Raw genomic sequence first — 12,180 nt, 5'->3', positions numbered from 1 at the left:
CTTTCTCGGAAACGCTGTGTATGGATGGGTTACAGCTGCCATAAATATACGAAAGTTCTCCCATCAAGTTTTCTTTAATAAATTCGGATGTTTATGTGGGGCCTTTTTTTGTGCACACACAAGTTTTATAAATCTGACCCATAGAATATGCTAAATATTATTGGCTTTTTGGTTGGAATATGAAGCATAAGGTTGAATATGTGATATTATTTTGCTTCCACTGGGATCTTGTGATGCATGGCATAATGGGCCCCATAAAATATCAGGAGTTTTTAGTTCAGAATCTGTTGGTCTCGGTCAGGATGCCAAGACTTGATTGTGGCTGTATCATCCAGCTAGAAGATAATCCAAAGCAAACCTCAAAATACATACATAAATAATTCACAGAATTAAGCTTTTGCAGTGTCCATCCCAGTCTCTGGTGCTAAATTCTAATGGAAACTTTTGGGTTGAGGAAAACAACATAGTCTACAAGTGAGGTCCATGGATTTCCAACACTTTTGAGAGATTTTGTGTAAATGAAAGATCTCAGATACCTTTATATGTGTTCTCTGGTTTTATACATTTTAAGAAAAGGCCAAGTGCTGTTATCATGGCAAAATGCAATTGCATTAAGTACTTAATGTAGGGGTGCCAATAACATTGACATGTTTTGAGCAAAAAATATTTTTGCGAGAATGTTCTTTTCTTTCAAAAGGTTTGATTTGTCCCATAACCAGAGTGTTACAATTGGGATATTATACAATAAATACTTTTTTCCCAACAGTCTTTTGGTCATCTTTACCAGGGTGTCAATAATTCTACAGGGCAATGTATTTTCTATCATCACACAATACATTTTTTGCTATATCCAGTTTAAAGCAACATCTTGAAAAGTTTCAATAATAAAAGGGCTCTATATTTAAAATAAGACTAATTGATACATGAATTCTGTAAATGACTGGAACAGCAAAAAAAACAAACAAACAAAAAAAAAAACAGTAACTATATGATTCTGTGTAAAACTAACACTAGTTGTTTTACTGAAACTCTATAAATCAAACTTTAATGTAAAAGTTAATGTATACTAGAATACAAATATGAAATGAAAAAATACATTGTTTAATTCCACAAAACAGTGCCCTAATTTAATTAAGTTGCTGACAAAAAATATACCTCCTCAATTATACAAGACACACCAATGACTGAATAAATTACCACAGGATTGCATACAAAACCTTAGATGAAATTCATAAATTAACAAAAAATAGTAATCTTAATTCTACAGTACATTGGCTCTGGTTATCACAGTAAGAAATAAAAGGCACAACTGAACTACAGAATGCCACATACTAGATAATCTCTATGCCTACTGTTGTATTGAATAAATCAGCAGCCTATCCCAAGACACCCTACCATTTGGCCAGTAGCACCCACAGGCTGACTATACCCCAGGCCCTCTCCTCTAGTCTAGTTACTTTAACATCAGATTATTTTTGGTTTGCTGATAATGCTGCTGAGCAACAAAAGCTAGCAGCCACTTTATCTTAATATGATTACTGTGGTAACATGCTATCAATACTAGAATCACATTTATTAGCTTCTCACACAGATAGCAAAGCATAAAAATACATTGCTTGTTCAATGCCAAGGTGCACACTTCTATAATTTCCGCGTTTTCTGTACTTTAATAAAAATGACATCTAACAGTTTGATGGGAGACGACAGGGAAAGAAATTGCTTGATGATATGCCAGAAAATTAACTCTAGTGAAAATAGATATGACTTGTGGAGGTGGCAATAAATAATCTTTTGACTATCTGTGACTTGTACCTCTTCTTCATAGTTCTTGGGAATCTGTGTTCGTATTTGTCTCTGGGCAGCATTCCTGAAAGCTAAACACATTAAAATCATTTTAAAACATGTATCTCATCCAGGCTCAAAAATACTTGTAACTCACAACATTCTTACAAAAATACCTCTAGAATCATGGTGTTGACAAAAAGTAATGATTTGGAAATTAAGTGTTTAATTAAAACTTGTTTAAGAATTAAAATGGCTAAACTGACATTTTCTTAATATTTGTCCCTCTGCCCACTTCTCTAGGTCCTGAACCAGCTTAATAAGAAACTGCTAATGAAAAAAAATCCTCATAGCTTTTTTTATACAGTGGAACCTCGGTTCACGACCATAATTCGTTCCAAAACTCTGGTCGTAAACCGAGTTGGTCGTGAACTGAAGCAATTTCCCCCATAGGATTGTATGTAAATACAATTAATCCATTCCAGACCGTACGAATTGTATGTAAATATACAGTGGTGTGAAAAACTATTTGCCCCCTTCCTGATTTCTTATTCTTTTGCATGTTTGTCACACAAAATGTTTCTGATCATCAAACACATTTAACCATTAGTCAAATATAACACAAGTAAACACAAAATGCAGTTTGTAAATGGTGGTTTTTATTATTTAGGGAGAAAAAAAAATCCAAACCTACATGGCCCTGTGTGAAAAAGTAATTGCCCCCTGAACCTAATAACTGGTTGGGCCACCCTTAGCAGCAATAACTGCAATCAAGCGTTTGCGATAACTTGCAATGAGTCTTTTACAGCGCTCTGGAGGAATTTTGGCCCACTCATCTTTGCAAAATTGTTGTAATTCAGCTTTATTTGAGGGTTTTCTAGCATGAACCGCCTTTTTAAGGTCATGCCATAGCATCTCAATTGGATTCAGGTCAGGACTTTGACTAGGCCACTCCAAAGTCTTCATTTTGTTTTTCTTCAGCCATTCAGAGGTGGATTTGCTGGTGTGTTTTGGGTCATTGTCCTGTTGCAGCACCCAAGATCGCTTCAGCTTGAGTTGACGAACAGATGGCCGGACATTCTCCTTCACGATTTTTTGGTAGACAGTAGAATTCATGGTTCCATCTATCACAGCAAGCCTTCCAGGTCCTGAAGCAGCAAAACAACCTCAGACCATCACACTACCACCACATTTTACTGTTGGTATGATGTTCTTTTTCTGAAATGCTGTGTTCCTTTTACGCCAGATGTAACGGGACATTTGCCTTCCAAAAAGTTCAACTTTTGTCTCATCAGTCCACAAGGTATTTTCCCAAAAGTCTTGGCAATCATTGAGACGAGCCCTAATGTTCTTTTTGCTTAACAGTGGTTTGCGTCTTGGACATCTGCCATGCAGGCCGTTTTTGCCCAGTCTCTTTCTTATGGTGGAGTCGTGAACACTGACCTTAATTGAGGCAAGTGAGGCCTGCAGTTCTTTAGACGTTGTCCTGGGGTCTTTTGTGACCTCTCGGATGGGTCGTCTCTGCGCTCTTGGGGTAATTTTGGTCGGCCGGCCACTCCTGGGAAGGTTCACCACTGTTCCATGTTTTTGCCATTTGTGGATAATGGCTCTCACTGTGGTTCGCTGGAGTCCCAAAGCTTTAGAAATGGCTTTATAACCTTTACCAGACTGACAGATCTCAATTACTTCTGTTCTCATTTGTTCCTGAATTTCTTTGGATCTTGGCACGATGTCTAGCTTTTGAGGTGCTTTTGGTCTACTTCTCTGTGTCAGGCAGCTCCTATTTAAGTGATTTCTTGATTGAAACAGGTGTGGCAGTAATCAGGCCTGGGGGTGGCTACGGAAATTGAACTCAGGTGTGATACACCACAGTTAGGTTATTTTTTAACAAGGGGGCAATTACTTTTTCACACAGGGCCATGTAGGTTTGGATTTTTTTTCTCCCTAAATAATAAAAACCATCATTTAAAAACTGCATTTTGTGTTTACTTGTGTTATATTTGACTAATGGTTAAATGTGTTTGATGATCAGAAACATTTTGTGTGACAAACATGCAAAAGAATAAGAAATCAGGAAGGGGGCAAATAGTTTTTCACACCACTGTATATATTTTTTAGTTTCTAAGCACAAATATAGTTAATTATACCATAGAATGCACAGCGTAATAGTAAACTAAATGTTAAAACATTGAATAACACTGAGAAAACCTTGAACAACAGAGAAAACTAACACTGCAATAATTCGTGCTATAGTGCTGCGAAACCGCCCTCTAAAAACACTTTTTTTTAATGAGTTTTAAGCACAGGGGAAAAAATGAACATTTGAAAAATCCGTAATTTAATAAACCACCAAGAAAAGTAACATTGCAACAATGCAGGCTACGAACCGATCACTGTAAACAGAACTGAAAACAAAAACAAGCCTTCTCTATCTTATGCGTCCCTCCCTCTCTCGCTCTGTGTGTGTGCGCGTGCGTCTCTCTTTTGCGAGCCTGGAGCGCCTGTGTGTGTCTCTCTAGCATGCTCCTGTGTGTGTGCGCGCCTCTCTCTCGCGTGCTCCTGTGTATGTGCGAGTCTGTCTCTCTCGCGCTCCTGTGTGTGTGTGTGTGTGTGTGCGGCTCTCTCTGTCTCGAGCTGCCAGTGTGTGTGCCTCTGTCTCTCGAGCACGCTGCCTGTGTGTGTGTGTCGCGCTCTCTCTCTTGCTCGCTGCACAGGAAATGCACAGGGAGAGACTGAACATGTACAGACTGAACATGTACAAACCGAAAGGGAACTTGGCTTGTTCGTATACCGAGTGTGTGGTCATGAACCGAGGTAAAAGTTTGGCGAACTTTTTGGTCGTAAACCGATTTGTACATGTACTGAGACGTTCGTGAACCGAGGTTCCACTGAATATACAGTGGTGTGAAAAACTATTTGCCCCCTTCCTGATTTCTTATTCTTTTGCATGTTTGTCACACAAAATGTTTCTGATCATCAAACACATTTAACCATTAGTCAAATATAACACAAGTAAACACAAAATGCAGTTTTTAAATGATGGTTTTTATTATTTAGGGAGAAAAAAAATCCAAACCTACATGGCCCTGTGTGAAAAAGTAATTGCCCCCTTGTTAAAACTGTGGTGTATCACACCTGAGTTCAATTTCCGTAGCCACCCCCAGGCCTGATTACTGCCACACCTGTTTCAATCAAGAAATCACTTAAATAGGAGCTGCCTGACACAGAGAAGTAGACCAAAAGCACCTCAAAAGCTAGACATCATGCCAAGATCCAAAGAAATTCAGGAACAAATGAGAACAGAAGTAATTGAGATCTATCAGTCTGGTAAAGGTTATAAAGCCATTTCTAAAGCTTTGGGACTCCAGCGAACCACAGTGAGAGCCATTATCCACAAATGGCAAAAACATGGAACAGTGGTGAACCTTCCCAGGAGTGGCCGGCTGACCAAAATTACCCCAAGAGCGCAGAGACGACTCATCCGAGAGGTCACAAAAGACCCCAGGACAACGTCTAAAGAACTGCAGGCCTCACTTGCCTCAATTAAGGTCAGTGTTCACGACTCCACCATAAGAAAGAGACTGAGCAAAAACGGCCTGCATGGCAGATGTCCAAGACGCAAACCACTGTTAAGCAAAAAGAACATTAGGGCTCGTCTCAATTTTGCTAAGAAACATCTCAATGATTGCCAAGACTTTTGGGAAAATACCTTGTGGACTGATGAGACAAAAGTTGAACTTTTTGGAAGGCAAATGTCCCGTTACATCTGGCATAAAAAGAACACAGCATTTCAGAAAAAGAACATCATACCAACAGTAAAATATGGTGGTGGTAGTGTGATGGTCTGGGGTTGTTTTGCTGCTTCAGGACCTGGAAGGCTTGCTGTGATAGATGGAACCATGAATTCTACTGTCTACCAAAAAATCGTGAAGGAGAATGTCCGGCCATCTGTTCGTCAACTCAAGCTGAAGCAATCTTGGGTGCTGCAACAGGACAATGACCCAAAACACACCAGCAAATCCACCTCTGAATGGCTGAAGAAAAACAAAATGAAGACTTTGGAGTGGCCTAGTCAAAGTCCTGACCTGAATCCAATTGAGATGCTATGGCATGACCTTAAAAAGGCGGTTCATGCTAGAAAACCCTCAAATAAAGCTGAATTACAACAATTTTGCAAAGATGAGTGGGCCAAAATTCCTCCAGAGCGCTGTAAAAGACTCATTGCAAGTTATCGCAAACGCTTGATTGCAGTTATTGCTGCTAAGGGTGGCCCAACCAGTTATTAGGTTCAGGGGGCAATTACTTTTTCACACAGGGCCATGTAGGTTTGGATTTTTTTTTCTCCCTAAATAATAAAAACCATCATTTACAAACTGCATTTTGTGTTTACTTGTGTTATATTTGACTAATGGTTAAATGTGTTTGATGATCAGAAACATTTTGTGTGACAAACATGCAAAAGAATAAGAAATCAGGAAGGGGGCAAATAGTTTTTCACACCACTGTACATTGTACTACACTGCAGCTACAATGCACCACAGGAACTAGATGTATACAGGCAGCTCTCATAAGACTGAAAGAATTTGAGTCAATCAGGAAATGCACCAAGCAGTGAATACCAATTTGAATGTGGAGAACAAGCTTACTGTCAACATTCAGGAGCTAGACTGGGCATATTTGTAAAACAAGTGATCCAAAAAATCAGAAAGCTCTTACAGTCCAAGATGGAAGCATTTTTAAGAGGACTTGGAGCAGAGGCCTTTCGACCTCTCCCTCTTCCGGTCAACTTGGATTCAGCTTGGCTTGTAGATCCTATTAAGTTAAAAAAAAAAAAAAAAGAGAGAAAGAGACGGGGTAAAATCATCTGAAAACTTACAAGCACAGGTTCTGCCTAATATTCAGAAAAAAAAGGTAAAAAGCTGTCCATGTAAGTGACCTTTGATAACAGTTAGGTAGAGGCAGGAATAAGTGTCAGCGGGGGAAAAAAAATATTAATAATTATGATATATATCAAGGAGCAAATTAATTAATTTCGCACATCTATGAGATCAAAATTTTCAAGTCCCTGCGGGTCCAAGCATACAGAAATAAAGACTATAGAAGAATGTAAAGTGGTGTGACAACCTGCATTGGCAAATTTGCAATCACCTCAACTGTACATCTCAAGTACTATATGGGGTAAAATGTCATCTCAATTTACTAGAAAATATGGGAACAACATTCCTTCCATTATCTGTACATACTTTGTCCAAACTTAAATTAAAAAATCTAACACATTTCAAAATTATATATAAAATATATTCAAATTTGTTTTAGAGCATGAACATTCTAAAGTGAAAGTTTCAACTCTTTACCCCTAAGTTCTATGTTGCAATAGGGACATACAGTGACAGAGCTGAGAGGATTTTATTCTGCATACACCTGCCCAAAGAAAACAGTGCCCAAACAATGCAAGGTTCATTGAAAGAGTTTGTTGCTATCTGAGTGTGTTCAATACTGTTTCAGTTGCTGAAAATCTATGCCTTATAATAGCAACTGCTGAATAATGTTTTTTCAGGTTCTATTTGTTTTATGTTTAAACTCAGAAATCTATGTAGGTAGAAATGGCTCTCTAATCTTTTGACTCTGTAGAGAAAGATATCACTATTAAGAAAAATTAAGTCACTGCAATCAATCAAAACATGGGATACAAAAAGAAGACTTTGCTATAAATCCCAATTTGGTATATTATGAAGCTAGACGAGAATTTTTTTGTTTGGTGTTCTGTCTTGTTAAGATGCATTTATAAAATAATTTGGGCAGTAATTTGTGTCCAAGATTAAAATGTAACAAATCCAGTCCCATAAAATGGCCCTTTTCCTTCTTTAAGCCACTCCAATATTCACACGACTTCCAGGAACAACCTATTTGAAATTTTGGTCGATCTGTTTCTGTTGTCATCATCAGGATTATGTTCAAGAGAAGTCTGTTCCTTTTCAAACAAATTTTACTCTGCAGTGCTCCACTGAGACATACCTTCAGCTGGAGGACTCAGCTGTCCTGGTGAAGCATGTATCTTTCTAAATCTAGAATTGAATTTTACAGAGATTCTGCAAGTAACAAATGAGAACTCATTAGTAAACAATTAATGATAAACTATCAAAAGTAAAAACTGACAATTTGGTATCTTCAGTTACTCCATTTCATAAACATACAGAGTGTGCTTTAATTTATATAAGAAATAGTAAAAATGACATATACTCTAACCTTTAGCAGGATGCAGAGAATCATTATTATGTGCTACACTTAGGACTATCAAATGTATGTAGTTTCATTTGTGTAATCTGCCAGATAATTTTTGACCTCTCATTAATAACGCTACCACAGATTCACCTTTATTTAACAGTGTTAATAACTCTGTTCAAACTGCACACCTGTTACGTTTCAGTTGGATGTCATCAATTTGTGCACGCAGAGCAGCCAAAAATCATCTCTGTGTGAACCATACAATCATGGCCAAAATGGAATTTTCCCAGAAAATTGTTGCAATTACAAATGTTTTGGTATACACGTTTATTTCCTTTATGTTCATTGGAACAACACAAAAAAACAGAAAAAAAGCCAAATCTGACATCATGTCACACAGAACTCCAAAAATGGGCTGGACAAAATTATTGGCACCTTTTCAAAATTGTGGATAAATAGTTTTATTTCAAGCATATGATGCTCGTTTGAACTCACCTGTGGCAAGAAACAGGTGCTGGCAATATAGCAATCACACCTGAAGCCAGTTAAAATGGAGAAAAGTTGACTCAACCTTTCTGTTGTGTGTCTGAGTGTGCCACACTAAGCATGGAGAACAGAAAGAAGAGCAGAGAATTGTCTGAGGACTTGAGAACAAAAATTGTGAAAAAATATCAACAATCTCAAGGCTACAAGTCCATCTCCAGAGATCTTCATGTTCCTTTGTCCACTATGCGCAGCATAATCAAGAAGTTCACAACACATGGCACTGTAGCTAATCTCCCTGGACGGAAGAGAAAAATTGATAAAAGACTGCAACGAAGGATAGTCCGAATGGTGGATAAACAGCCCCAATCAACTTCAAAACATATTCAAGCTGTTCTGCAGACTCAGAGTGCAACAGTGTCAGCTCGAACTATCCATCGACATCTGAACGAAATGAGACGCTATGGCAGGAGAGCCAGGAGGATCCCACTGCTGACACAGAAACATAAAAAAGCCAGACTGGAGTTTGCCAAAATGTACTTGAGGAAGCCAAAATCCTTCTGGGCGAACGTCTTGTGGACAGATGAGACCAAGGTAGAGCTTTTTGGTAAAGCTCATCATTCTACTGTTTACAGAAAATGGAATGAGACCTATGAAGAAAAGAACACAGTACCTACACTCAAACATGGTGGAGGTTCTAAGATGTTTTGGGGATGTTTTGCTGCCTCTGGTACTGGATGCCTTGACTGTGTGCAAGGCATCATGAAATCTGAAGATTACCAAAAGAAATTGGGGTGCAATGTAGGGCCCAGTGTCAGAAAGCTGGGTCTGAGTTAGAGGTTATGGGTGTTCCAGCAGGACAATGACCCCAAACATACCTCTAAAAGCACCCAGAAATGGTTGAAGACAAAGCACTGGAGAGTTTTGAAGTGGCCAGCAATGAGTCCAGATCTAAATCCGATTGAACACTTATGGAGAGATCTCAAAATTGCTGCTGGGAGAAGGTGCCCTTCAAATCTGAGAGACCTTGAACAGTTTGCAAAAGAAGAGTGGTCAAAAATTCCAGTTGAGAGGTGTAACAAGCTTGTTGATGGTTATAGGAAGCGCTTGATTTCAGTTATTTTTTCCAAAGGGCATGTAACCAAATATTAAGTTGAGGGTGCCAATAATTTTGTCCAGCCCGGTTTTTGAGTTTTGTGTGAAATGATGTCAGATTTGGCTTTTTTTCTGTGTTTTTTTGTGTTGTTCCATTGCACATAAAGGAAATAAACATGTGTATACCAAAACATTTGTAACTGCAACAATTTTCTGGGAAAATTCCAGGGGTGGCGATAATTTCGGCCAAGACTGTATATAAGATTCAACCTCACTCCAACTAAAAGAGTGATTGATTGATGCATAAGTCTCAATGACGTTGCTTGAAGGCAAAGAAAAATGGGTCAAAATTTCTTTAAAAAGCAGTTAATTAACTTGTATTAAAACGCATTTGTGCTTGTTTAATAGCAGTACCACAAATATATTGAAGGATATTGGCATATTATGAAAAAGGAAGTTCATCTACTTTCTACTGTCATACACCTCATATGGAAGTGTAGGTGTTGTTACCTGAACTCAACACAGATATTAATATATTAAAACAAATACGTCTGGTTAAGATTTCAGGTGATATTCATTAAGTTTGCATTTGCAGGTAATTTAAAGCAGACAATCTAGTGTCAGCTGAATCTTTACATACAGACCTGGATATAATTCAGTGTATTTCTAGTTTAAAAAAATAGTTTTAGCTTTTATTTAGTTTTATTTTATTTTATTTTCAGTTTTTATTTGGTTTAAGTTTTTCACCATTTTGTAATTTTAGTTTTACTTGCATTTAGGTTTTCAACAATTAACCTCTAGTTTGTCACATCAAAATGTTCTCACGAACATACTTTTGCAAGTGTAAAGCACAGTTTTCTTTAGAGTTGTCAAATTGTATATCATTCATGTTGTACCTATCAACTTAATCCACATAATTTTACTGTCTGTGACACAACTCCATTTTCTCCTGATAATGTGACAGTTCAAGACTTTTAGTACAATCAGGTAATGCAGTATAAGAATCAAATAACAATTGTGATTTGATGTCATTTGTTACTTTAACCTGATACAAGTTTAAGCAAATAGTTATTTAATTTCAAACACATTTTCTGATTTTTTTTTACATTCCCTTTGCAAGCAGTAAGATCACCTGACACATACTGTATAGTTGTATTTTATATTTATATTTTATTTCTCCTGATGTTTACTATATGTCTTCTACCCATTTCAAAACTTTGAAAGAATATTTTTTTAGTGAAACTAATTTTTTTTTAAATACCATCAAAGACACTATTTGAACTGTGTTAATAAATATAATAGCAGAAATATAAATTAAAGTTTTTCCAAGTATATACTGAATTTCTCCAAGCATACAATTTATATTAAATACTGAATATCTGTTATAGCGATATCTCAGATCATTCACTCATTGAGCAACATGTAAAACCTAAGGAGCTACCTGTGAGCTTAACATGGGAAAATGTAAATAAAAAAACTCATGTAGGAACAAACAAATTTTGGCAATGGAGAGTGCTTAATGACACACTTTGAATATTCTGCTCTATAACAATATCTGTTACACACTCTTGGTCCACATAACATGCAAACTTCATGCAGTTGCTGACCAGGTTAGCAATCAAACCTGATTTCATGACACTGGGTAATAATAATAATGATAATAATAATACATTTAGTTCATATAGCACCTTTCTGATGCTCAAAGTGCTTCACAAATAGTCAGAGGAATACAAAGGTGACATCAATAACACAGGATACAAACTAATATTAAAAATTGATACATATTTGAAAGTCAAAGATCTGAAACAGACTTAAAAAGAACTGGGAAACAAAGTGGAGAATGCCATGAACAAAAACACAGTTTTTGTACAACTACACATAGAGATATATAAATTTAGATGTTACAATCACAGACAGTGATAAGGATCAATGAATAGGATAAGAGAAGATTTCATAAACAGTTTTACAGCCAAGTGCTGGACAGCATTAACTATTTAATTGCTGCTTGTCTGCTCTTCTGTACAGATCCATCAACCCAGCTTGACCTCTGTTGCAAAGTAAACACACAACATAGGGTTTGTCTCATTTACAGATGCAGATTTTTTTTTTTTTTTTACATGAGATATTAAGATTGCAATCTGAAATTAATCTGATCTGTTCCAGAGCTTTACTGCCAATGAGCCTTTTGTTAAGCACAGCAATGTTAGACAAAGAAAGTTTGCTGCACACAGATCCAACACCAGAGTTTATTTCAAAAGAGCAGATTTGGTTTTCTTGTTAAAGAGAATTCTGAGAGGAATGGCGTATTTTAGAGTTAACAGTGCTGATGAGCTCCCAAGCACAGAATATCACAATCCCCTATTAAAAACTCTAATGCTGCAGCATTTTAAATATATTAAGATTACTGCAGTCCATCCATTTGTGATTGATAAAGCTCTGCAAAACTGCACTGCCCACATCAGTACTAATTAACCCGATTAAAACTAAAAGTTTACATGTAGCATTGGCTCTGTTGAGAACATCAACAGCATGCTACTTTCTGCTTAATCTGTTACTGCAAAGGTACCATCAATAAACAATACATGTGGGAAGCAA

The 12,180-nt window shown here is 37.1% G+C and overlaps 1 protein-coding gene across 1 annotated transcript in view; it reads right to left on the bottom strand.

Annotated features, from left to right (window-relative positions):
- The window catches only part of mre11a (MRE11 homolog A, double strand break repair nuclease), a 144,281-nt gene that overhangs the window by 23,880 nt on the left and 108,221 nt on the right, over positions 1–12,180 (bottom strand). Inside the window, exons 16-17 of the mRNA XM_028800506.2 lie at positions 6,499–6,594; positions 1,813–1,874 (exon numbers count right to left, since the gene is read on the bottom strand). Coding sequence (XP_028656339.1) covers positions 1,813–1,874; positions 6,499–6,594 — 158 coding nt within the window. The remainder of the gene's footprint in view (positions 1–1,812; positions 1,875–6,498; positions 6,595–12,180) is intronic.

This window comes from Erpetoichthys calabaricus, chromosome 4 (genome assembly GCF_900747795.2).
Source record: "Erpetoichthys calabaricus chromosome 4, fErpCal1.3, whole genome shotgun sequence".
NCBI classification, from domain to species: domain Eukaryota; kingdom Metazoa; phylum Chordata; class Cladistia; order Polypteriformes; family Polypteridae; genus Erpetoichthys; species Erpetoichthys calabaricus.
The sequence above is the reverse complement of the archived record's forward strand: the minus strand, read 5'-3'. Positions and strand labels throughout refer to the sequence as shown.